Source organism: Telmatherina bonti, assembly GCF_933228915.1.
Source record: "Telmatherina bonti genome assembly, chromosome: 16".
Taxonomy (NCBI): Eukaryota; Metazoa; Chordata; class Actinopteri; order Atheriniformes; family Telmatherinidae; genus Telmatherina; species Telmatherina bonti.
This window is the reverse complement of record NC_136614.1, coordinates 32,210,990-32,222,575: the sequence shown is the minus strand read 5'-3', so window position 1 is coordinate 32,222,575 and position 11,586 is coordinate 32,210,990. Positions and strand designations below refer to the sequence as shown.

General features: G+C 43.3%; 1 protein-coding gene across 1 annotated transcript; it reads left to right on the top strand.

The window, feature by feature from the left end:
- Positions 1-8,616: 8,616 nt before the first annotated feature.
- On the top strand, positions 8,617-9,507 carry LOC306767247 (trace amine-associated receptor 1-like; the record flags this gene model as incomplete). The annotated part of the gene is made up of 1 exon (XM_079255169.1): positions 8,617-9,507. One exon carries the CDS (start codon positions 8,617-8,619, stop codon positions 9,505-9,507), a length of 891 nt encoding a protein of 296 aa, XP_079111295.1.
- Between the last annotated feature and the right edge of the window lie 2,079 nt (positions 9,508-11,586).

The window sequence follows — 11,586 nt, the reverse complement described above, 5'->3', positions numbered from 1 at the left end:
TGTGTGAGGGGAGTGCGTGTTGGGGGGGGGGGGCGGGGTATGCATGTATATGTGTGTGTGGTTTGGTGGTGGGGGGGTGGTGTCCTGTACCCGGGGGCGCAGCTGGTGCGCTGGGGTGCGACCTGGCTGCCGCTGGGTGGCGGTCTGGGGATCCTGGTCCTCCGTCGGTGTGGGCTGTGCCCTCTGCCTGCGGGGGGCGGGGGGCTGCTCACGGGCTCTTGGGGCCCTGGGGCCTGCGCTCTGTCTGCCCTAGGTGGCCGGTGCCCGGCGGGATCGGCCCTTGCCGGCCTGGGCCTGCTGGGGCCTGTTCCCCCTGACTGCGGGGGACTCTGGTTGGGCACCTCCTTCGCCACCTCCTGGGCAGATGCATGGCTGGCTCTGGAGTGGGGGGGTTGGGATCTGTACCTGGGGGTGACTGTCGGTTACCCGGGTCTCTGGGTTCTCCTGGCCTTCCTCTAGCTGTAGGCGGGCGGGGTCACATTGGCATGATCACTCTTCTCTAAACACGTTCCACTCTGAATGTTCTGCATGTGTCACAGTCACTGAGTCATCCAGCAAGTTTATTCACTAACAGCAGGTACCTCTCTTTCTGTCTTTTTGACTTAACTTGCTAGTTTCTGGTCTTCATGATTGTCAACGGTTTTGTTCTCCACGAATCTAGAGTTGGCTTGTGTGGGTGTATATATTTATGTGTGTGGGTGGGTATGTGTGTGTACTTATGTGTATGTGTATGTGTATGTATGTATGTGTATGGATATGTATATATGTATGCATATGTGTGAGTGTATGTGTATGTGTGTGTATGTGTATGTGTATATGTATGTGTATGTATGTGAGTATGTATATGTGTATATATGTATATATATATATATATATATATGTGTGTGTATGTATGTGTATATGTATGTATGTATATCTATCTTTATGTATGCATGTATGTGTACATGTGTGTGTATGCATGTGTATGTATGTGTATATGTATGTATGTATGTATATATGTATATATATAATGTATGTGCGAGTGTATATACATATATATGTAGGTGGGTATGTATGTGCATATACATGTATGCATTGATCTCTTTCTTTTGTTTTTTTTTTTTTTTTGTTTTTTTTATGTTCTCTTTTCTGTTCTCTTTCTGCCCCTTTCCTGTCCTTTCCGGTCGGGTCCAGTAGCATAAACTCTGTAATACAAGCTATTATCCAAAACAAATTGAAAAATAAAATAAGAATCAAGAAATACAAGGGGATCATTACATCTACAAAAGTTCCCCTTGGCAAAATAAATTTGCTCAGCAGAACACAGCATCCAGAACATCAGTCTGCTTGCTTAAATGCTGGACAAGACAAAAAAAAAAGAAAAAAAAAAAAAAAAAAAAAAAAAAAAATTGATTTACCTTGAACTTCATAAATGTCTTTTTTGTTCAGAACAGCATTTTTGTTTAGCCAAAATTGTTTTTCACTCAAAGGTGCGGCTTTCTGCATGTCCTTTAATACTTCTTTATCTATGTGCGGATTGTCAGCTCCTGTCACATAAATATCAGAGACACCATGGCAACCGGATGCTGCTGCTTTTGCTGTTTCATCTGCAAGTCTGTTTCCATTTGAGATGACATCAGTTCCTCTAGTATGAGCAACACATTTACAAATTGCAAGTTCAGCTGGTAATAAAATAGCTTGTAAAAGTTCTTTTAATAATGCTGCATGCGTAATAGGCTTGCCTGTAGATGTGATCATACCACGTCTATCCCATTGTTTAGCAAAGAAAAATACAGTAGAGAAAGCATACTGACTATCTGTATAGATTGTAACTTTTTTGCTTTTAGCTAACACACAAGCCCTAGTTAGGGCTACTAATTCAGCAGCTTGATCAGAGCTGTGTGATAGAAGTTGTTTAGCTTCTATAACAGTGTTTGGTAGGGATACCACTGCATAGCCAGTTTGAGTGTTACCCTTATCATTCTTAGAACAGGAGCCATCCACAAACCAGTGATGACCTCCTGCTCAGGGAATGTCTTTCAAATCTGCTCTTGGCAGTGGCAAGTGCTCTGTTTGTTCTGTGCAGCTATGTGGTTCACCGTCAGCAGCTGTTGGTGAGAGTGTAGCTGGATTTAAAACTGTGCATCTTTTTATCTGAATGTGTGGCTGAGAAAGTAACAAAGCTGTATATGACAAATGGCTAGCTGGTGATACGAAGGTCATTTTTGTTTGTAGTAACAGCACATCCACTGCATGTGGCACTAATAATGTTGTAGGATGATATAAAATCACATCTACGGTTGTTTCTACAGCTAAAGCTGCGGCACATATTGCTTGAATCAAATCAAATCAAACTTTATTTGTATAGCACTTTTTGTGCTTAAAAACAATACAAAGTGCTTTACATTATAAAACAATTTACATCAAAATAGATAAAACACTAACACACATACACATCCCCTTTCACCCACCCACAACCACCCTCACCCATGCCCTATTTGCCCTGTAACAGTTAAAAGAAGATGAATGAATGGCCAGGTGCATTTGCACCAGATGTGCACCAGATAAGGAAACAATATTCTCAGGGAGCCTCTACACAAAGGGCTACCCCCAACCAAGACCACCCAGGCAATCACCATGGGGGCCACCCGGGTCCGGGCAGACAGGACCCACGCCACAACCGTAAAGCTGCAGCGCTGGATCCCGACCCACCAGACAGGGACAGCCCCCACAGCAACACCCATGCAGTCAGAGCAGGGGCAGCCCTCGGCGAAGAGGACCCCGATGAGGAGAGAGCTGGAGTGATAACTAAACAAAAATAAAATCCATTAAAATAAAATAATAAAATCTATACTATGTAAATCAATATATAAAATATATAAATAAATAAATAAAATTAACTAAAAAGAAAGATAAATATGGGTTAATATAAGAATGTTAAAACTTAGTTATAAGCTAAACTAAAAAGGTAGGTCTTGAGCTTTTTTTTAAAAACATCAACAGTCTCTGCAGCCCTGAGGCCCTCAGGCAGGCTGTTCCATAGGCGAGGCCCGTAATACTGAAATGTGGCCTCGCCATATGTTTTGGTACGAACTTTAGGAAGAACTAAAAGGCCGGTACCTGAGGACCTCAGGGTCCGCGAGGGTTCATACCTTAAAAACAGATCAGATAAATAAGAAGGCCCAAGACCATTAAGACATTTATAAACCACTAAAAGAACCTTAAAATCAATCCTGAATTGCACGGGGAGCCAATGCAGCGACTTTAAAACAGGTGTAATGTGTTCCCGCCCCCTGGTCCTTGTCAGAACTCGTGCCGCCGAGTTCTGCAGTAGTTGTAAACTAGAAATACTCTTTTTGGGAAGACCAGAGAGCAGGGCATTACAGTAGTCTAGTCTACTAGAAATAAAAGCATGCATTAGTACCTCCGTGCTGGCAAGAGAGAGAAATGGGCGGACTCTGGCGATGTTTTTAAGATGATAAAATCCTGTCTTTGTAACATTTCTGATATGTTGAATAAAATTCAGCTCAGAGTCAAAAATAACACCCAGATTTCGTACACACTGGGAGGATTTAAAACTCTGCAGTTTGCATGAAATGATCTTGAACACATTGTGTTAAAGCTTGAGCAACTGAATCAAGTCTTTTAGAAAAATATCCTACCGGTTTCATTTTTCCTCCATGAGGTTGCAAGAGAACTGATGACATGAAGCCATTTTTGATGTCCACTGTAAGGGTAAATGGTTTATCATAATCAGGAAGTGAGAGCACTGTTGCTGACATTAGTTCATGTTTCAGTTGTGGAAACTGTTTTTCAGCTGCTTCTGTCCACCGAAGTTTATCATTCATAGCTATTGGCTTGTCATGAATCAAATTCATAAGTTCTTGAGTTTTTTCAGCATAGCTAGGAATCCATGCTCTACAATAGTTACTCAACCCTAAGAAAGCCATCATTCGTTTCTTTGTAGTTGGTTTTGGGGCTTGTGAAATAGCTTGTTTTCTGCCTGCTTCTATCTGTCTGCCTTCAGCTGTCAAAGTATGACCTAGATACTGGACTTCCTGTTTTACCCATTGCAGCTTTTGTTTGTTCACTTTGTTTCCTGTTTCTGAAAGATGTTTTAACAATGCTAAGGAATCTATTTTGCACTGTTCTTCTGTTTCTGATCCAACCAAAATGTCATATATGTATGTAAGAATTTGACTTCCTGCTGGTGGATCAAACGTAGACAGACAGTTAGTTATGGCTTGCATGAAATTTGTCGGAGAATCTGCAAATCCTCGTGGAAGCCATGTGTAAGTGAAAGTCTTTCCTGCATATGTAAATGCAAACCAGAACTGTGAGTCTTCATGTACTCGAACTGAGAAAAATGCATTGCTAAGGTCAATAAATATGAAAAATTTATTTCCTGATCTGAGCATATTTAGTATGGTATGTGGACTTGGTACCGAAGGTGCTCATGTCTGAATCGCTTCAATTACAAGTCTTAGATCTTGAACCATTCTCCAGTCTATTCCATTTGCTTTCTTTATTAGAAAAATTGGAGTATTACATGGTGAATCTAGACATTCTTTAATTATGCCCGCTTTCAGCAGACCTTCTACTACTGATTTGATTCCTTGCACTGCATCTGGTTTTAGTAGATATTGTTTAGCTCTTGGTCTCCATTCTGATTTAGCCTTAATTTGCACTGGGTAAATGGTAGTAATCATCCATACATCAGTGGGACCTTTGGTCCACAGTGTTTCAGGAAGACCACTCAGATCTTCTTCATCCTGCTCAGTTAGCAACAGCTCTTGTCATTCTGAACTTATTTCATGCACAGAGGGTAAGGCTGGGGCTTTGCAAGGTAACGCCTTTCTATACAGCTCAGTACTAGGGCTATAACTCCACCCATCAAGGTCTGGGGGGCTGAAATCTGTTGCTTTTTCAGCTCTGGTGGTCACTTCTCCTAAGTCATCCCATTCCATGTTTGTAGGTTTGCATAAAGAAACATGGGAGTGCCAACTCATCATAAACAGTCTCTCTGCTTTGGGTGGAAGTTCAACTGACATTACAGAGATTGATTTTTTATCTGTATACATGTTTGTCAAACATACTTCTGTTTTTTCTAATTCTAAAAACTTGTCTTGATAGTCAAAACTGGGCTGTTTTAAGAATAACATGGTCACATGCAAGTCATTTGCAGTCATAGAATCATGTGAGTCTGACAAGAGCTCTTCAGCTAGCTTTAGTAAAGTGTCTCAAAGGCTTCTGCCTTCATCTTGGAGTAGGTCTAAAGAGTAGTAGACACCTTTCACATCAGTATCTGTGAAGTAAATCTCTTTTGTTTCTGGATGTACTATCACAGCTCTCATTCCATTTTCTGTAGGCATCACACCCATTCCAAGCATCTGCATAACATCTCTGCCTAATAGATTCACAGGACAATCAGGAGAGATAACTACTGATGTTTTAACAGTATCTCCACTAACTGGGTCAGATATAAACACTAGTTTCGACAGTCTTTTTCAGTCAGTTGTCCCATTTGCTGCTTTAACCCATATCACTCCATTTGAGGTCTGAATACCAGGAATCTTTTCTTTTAGAACTGTTTTACATGCTCCAGAATCACAAAGGAATGGAACATTTTTCCCATTTACTTTTAACACAGCACGTGGTTTTTCTTGTAGTGCATTTAACATGTCCCAAGCCGAACAAATATCCACTATTTGCATTTCAGAGCCTGAAGGCTTTTCTGAACCTTCTAAGGTCTCCTGATCTAGTCATTGTTGACTGTATTCATAGGGAAGAACTGATGGGTGGGGACCTCTCTGTCCACCTCGTCTTCCTCTTCCTGGCTTTTGGTTCTGAGGACAGTCTCTGGACCAATGTCCATTCCTTCCACAGCACCAACAAGCATCATTTTGACCAGTTCTTCTCATTCTCCCACTGCCTCGCATGGGACCAAAACCTCTGCCTCGGTCTCTGCCTCGGTTTGGGTTATGTGGCCAACTATTCTTTTGAAAGAAAGTTCCATAACTGTCCTCATCTTCTGCCCAGAAAACTTCACTATTTTTTACTTCTTTTTTCTTTTTGTCCAGTAGGTTATGAGCATGTCGTACCCATTGTAACGTCTGCAATATTCCAGCTGTGTTTAGTTCCACATAATGTTTTTTCACCCAGGCTGCTACACCTGGCTGCAGTCCATTATGGAATGCGTTCTTTAATTGCTGTTGATAAGGGCCATCCTGGTTATTATCAAAGGGAATTCCACTATGAATCCTGAATTCCTTTTCAAACCTGATTCTAAAATCTTCTGGGTCTTTATCAGGTTTCTGTTTAACAGCTGAGAGGTGGCCATAATCAGCCCTTCTTGCAAAATGAGTTCTAACTCTTTCAAAAAGCTGATTCAGGGGGGGTTGATATTCTTGGGGCAGTTGTCCATCTCTTGGATATCCTACAACAGCTCCCTGACCATTTCTACCAGTATAATCAATTCTCACTCTTGTCCAGTTCTTTCCAAGGGAAGACTGGATTGCTTCTCCTGCTTCATGACTATTCAGACGGTAAGAATGAATAACATCTGTTATATCTCTGATCCACGCTTCTGGATCCTCTGCAGGGGAAGTTACTCCTGCTACTGCTTTTCCAGCTTCATCTAGGGACCATGGTCTAAATACATAAGTAATTGGATTATTTCCATCCCCTACCGGGTTTGGAACCTCTATCACTGGAAAAGCTTGGGTTCCTGGAAATTCTGACTATTCCCCATTTTTATTTTATTAAAATTTTATTTAAAAATTGTATTTGTCACTCCCTCAAAAGAAAATGTCTCTTTTGGACCACTCCTCTTTCCTTGAGGGACAAACTTCTAGACCAGCTCTATTGTCTGGTCTGGCCTCTCACGGGGGGTTGCTTCCTAGGAAAATGAGAAGTGTTTTAGATTCTGTTCAGGAGTGACCTAAAGTTCCTTAATGATTTTTTGAAGACCTTCCACAGCCACTCTATGTTGACACCGTTAGGTTTCAGGTGACTATGAAAAAAATTTAACTTCAAATCCATTCACTCACACATTCACACCAAATGTGATCACAGAATGTGATAGAATGTATCTATCTTAGGCCTATTTCACCGTGGTCCTTCAGCGCCACTGTTCTCAATGGGTTATTTCAGCATGACCATGCTAATTTCTATTCTACCTTAGGGGACTCTAACCCACTTATCTTGCGGGGGACTCTAACCCACCTCTTCTTGAGGGGGACTCTAACCCACCTCTTCTTGAATCTGGTTCTTGAAACAAAATTGTTTCTCACCCTTTCTGGTCCGTCCTCCTTCAGGTCCAGATTCCATCAATCCACCGTTGGCAGATGGAGGGGACTCCCTGTCCCCTCCATCTGCCAACGGGGCACCCTGCTTCACCAGAAAGAATCAATCTTTGTTAAAGTAATCTCAAAAGTTAACATATCATAAAAGAAAATATAAGTCATGAACAAATGATAATATATACATTTTCTAACAGACAGTTTTCTTCGCGATGCACAGACTAGAGAGGATTGGATCTGCAGAGTTGAACCCTATGTTATTTTCACCCAAGTGACCCAATAGGCATGGTTTGGGGTTTGTAGGTATATTACATTTAAACCAGTGTGACAGATCTTTACATACCTGAAGCCAGAATCTGTAGACAGGTGGGAAAGACCATAAAGCATGATAGTAGTTGTCAATTGTGTTGTCAGTGCAGTGTGAAGAGATATGTGATTGTGACAAACCCATCCTGAACATCCTGTGTCCTGTATAATGTGTTCTATGCAGAATTTTGAATTGTATTAGTTGCATGTTTCAATTCTAAGTAATTTTAAATGTGTTTAAACAGATTTGTGACCATTCATTTTGATTATTATTACTACTGGATAAGTCTGCTTCCCATTTAGAAGTTGGGAGAGAGAGAATCTTCTAGTTTTGTTAGTAATCTCTATATCTTGCATAGTAGCTTTGGGGCATTGAGATTTAAGAATTCTGCACCCCTGATAGGTAGCTGTACGTTTAATTGATCAGGGGTGTATTTCTTACCTATGATAGATTTAAGCTGGTGGTATTCTGAAAATTTGGTGCCCATTTTTGAGACTTTGGCTCCCTGACTGTTGGTGAATAAGAAAATTCCAAGAACAAATTCAGCTCAGGAGATTAACTGAATGTAATGTCTATATCTAAGCAGAAGGACTAGTTCTAATGAAAAGACGTATTTGTTAAGTTGCATCTTCCCTTGTACACACACATTAGCAGAAAACAAAAAAACATTTTCATCTTTCACCTGCAGTCTCTTCAGTTCTTATTGGACATGTTTGGGTGATGTCATGCGATAAGGGACAATAAGTACCAAGACCAGGTGATGTGGAAGCACAGTGGCCCGATGAGAACACTGATGCTCTGAATATGGTGAGAATCTTTGTTTAAACTGAAAATGTTTTTCTGTTTGGAGATTTATTAATGTTTGCATTATGAAATATTTAAAATGATAAACATACTTCTACTAGATTGAATTGAATGCATATCAATATAACTTAAGTAGTTTAGTGAGTAATGGAAGCAAAATCTGCTGTTTATGTTAGATATAAAATCCATCCTTGTTATGAGATAAATAATGTCTCTGAAATACCGATGAGAAAACACTCAACAATATGTGTTTTATTGGACATTTTTCTGGGTTCATTATCTGCTGTCATGGCATGTGGAAATCTTCTTGTAATAATCTCCATCATTTACTTCAAGCAGCTCCACACACCTTCTAACTACCTGATAGTCTCTCTGGCTGTGGCCGACCTGCTTGTGGGAATTGTGGTTTTTCCTTTCAGCATGTCACATCCTCTCAGCTCTTGTCTATATTACAGAGATTTATTCTGCAAAATACGGGACAGTTTTGATATTGTATTGAGTAATACTTCCATTTTCACTTTATGCTGTATTTCTGTTGACAGATACTATGCAGTGTGTCGACCGCTGACTTACAGGACTGAGATAAACATTCGTGTTGTTTCAGTCATGATCCTAATGAGCTGGGGTGCTTCTATTGTTATTGCCATTATCTTTGTTATTACAGAACTAAAACAGGAAAAATGTGTAGAAAACTGTTTTTCAGATGTTTTTGAAAAAATTGGTATCCCTTTTTTTGCATTTTACCTTCCTGTCATCATAATGTTGTATATCTACCTGAGGATTTATCTTGTTGCTCAGAAACAGACTCGCAGCATCCAGATGATAAAGTCTGGAGTCACTGTCAGCAACGGGGAAAGGAAGGCCACCAGAACTCTGGCTATTGTCATGGGAGCGTTCCTCATCTGTTGGCTGCCTTTTTTTCTTGGCTTTTCACTGCAGCTAACAGGTGGTGTGACAGTGCAGGTGTATGAAACACTTAACTGGTTTGCTCTGTTGAATTCAATGCTCAACCCGTTCATTTATGCTTTCTTTTACAGTCAGTTCAGGTCAGCTTTCAGAATGATCCTTTCAGGAAAAATATTTAAAAGAGACTTTTCTAACTCTAAACTTGTTTGAAACATTTTTAGTCACAGTGAGATAAATGCAGGCGTATTATTAAACATTTCTAAAGCTTGTGTAGAAAATGTGTCAAGTGAGCTTTTATAAGTAAAAATTGCAAATATATCATGTAAAAATTTACATGATATATTTATTTGCTGTTTTAAAAAACACATGCACATAAAAAACACGGCCCCTCCCTGAGCCGTCATCACTCCCTGAGCCGTCACCTTATCGTGGTGGAGTGGTTTGTGCGTCCCGAAGATCCTAGCAGCTATGTTGTTGGGGGCTTTACGCCCCTGGTAGGGTCACCTATGGCAAACAGGTGTCTAGGGGAGGGACCAGACCAAGCACGGCTCATCGACCTCTATGATGACGTCCAACCTGGGCATGAATGTTCCCTTGCCTGGACGTGGGTTACCGGGACCCCCCTCTGGAGCCAGGCCTGCAGGTGGGGTACGAGAGCGAGCGTCTGGTGGCCGGGCCTTCGCCCATGGGGCCCGGTCGGGCTCAACCTGAAAGGGTTACATGGGCCCCACCTTCCATGGGCTCACCATCTGTGGGAGGAGCCGTAGGGGTCGGGTGCAATGTGAGCTGGGCGGCAGTACCCTCGAAAGGGGCTGTACTTTCTTCCACTCTGGAGTTGCTCATGGCGAGAGGCGCCGAGCAGGTGTGGGCATTCTCATCAGCCCCCAGCTTGGTGCCTGTACATTGGGGTTTACCCCGGTGGATGAAAGGGTAGTTTCCCTCCGCCTCCGGGTGGGGGGACGGGTCCTGACTGTTGTCTGTGCTTATGCACCGAACAGCAGTTCAGAGTACCCACCCTTTCTGGAGTCCTTGGAGGGAGTGCTGGAGGGTGCTCCTTCTGGGGACTCCATTGTTCTGCTGGGGGACTTCAATGCTCACGTGGGCAATGACAGTGAGACCTGGAGGGGAGGGATTGGGAGGCATGGTCCCCTCCCCTCTGAACCCAAATGGTGTTTTGTTATTGGACTTCTGTGCTCGTCATGGATTGTCCATAACGAACACCATGTTCCAACATAAGAGTGTCCATATGTACACCTGGCATCAGGATTCCCTGGGCTGCAGTTCGATTGTCGATTTTGTAGTCGTATCGTCGGACCTGCGGCCACATGCCTTGGACACTCGGGTGAAGAGGGGGGCGGAGCTGTCAACTGATCACCACCTGGTGGTGAGTTGGCTCAGATGGTGGGGGAGGAAGCCGGTCAGATCTGGCAGGCCCAAACGTGTTGTGAGGGTGTGCTGGGAACGTCTGGCTGAGTCCCCTGTCAGAGCGAGCTTCAACTCCCACCTTCAGCAGAGCTTCAAACATGTCCTGAGTGAGGCGGGGGACATTGAGTCCGAATGGGCTGTGTTCCGTGCCTCTATTGCTGAGGCGGCCAGCCGGAGCTGTGGCTGTAAGGTCGTTGGTGCCTGTCGTGGCGGTAATCCCAGACGCTTTGAGGAGATTCTGGTCCACCATCAATACTGGTGCTCCATCAATACTGTGTACAGTGGAGCTGGGGAGCTGCTGACCTCAACTCGGGACGTAGTGGGTCGGTGGAAGGAATACTTCGAAGACCTCCTCAATCCTACCAACACGTCTTCCGATGAGGAAGCAGAGCTGGTGGACTCAGGGGTGGACTCTCCTATCTCTGGGGCTGAAGTCGCTGAGGTGGTCAAAAAGCTCCTTGGCGGCAAGGCCCCGGGGGTGGATGAGATCCGCCCGGAGTTCCTTAAGGCTCTGGATGCTGTGGGGCTGTCCTGGCTGACACGCCTCTGCAGCATCGCGTGGACATCGGGGGCAGTACCGCTGGATTGGCAGACTGGGGTGGTGGTCCCCCTCCGGTCCCCCTTTTTAAGAAGGGGGACCGGAGGGTGTGTTCCAATTACAGAGGAATCACACTCCTCAGCCTCCCTGGTAAGGTCTATTCAGGGGTCCTGGAGAGGAGGGTCCGCCGGATAGTCGAATCCCGGATTGAGGAGGAGCAGTGTGGTTTTCATCCTGGTCGCGGAACAGTGGACCAGCTCTATACCCTCTTTGGGGTCCTGGAGGGTGCATGGGAGTTTGCCCAACCAGTCTACATGTGTTTTGTG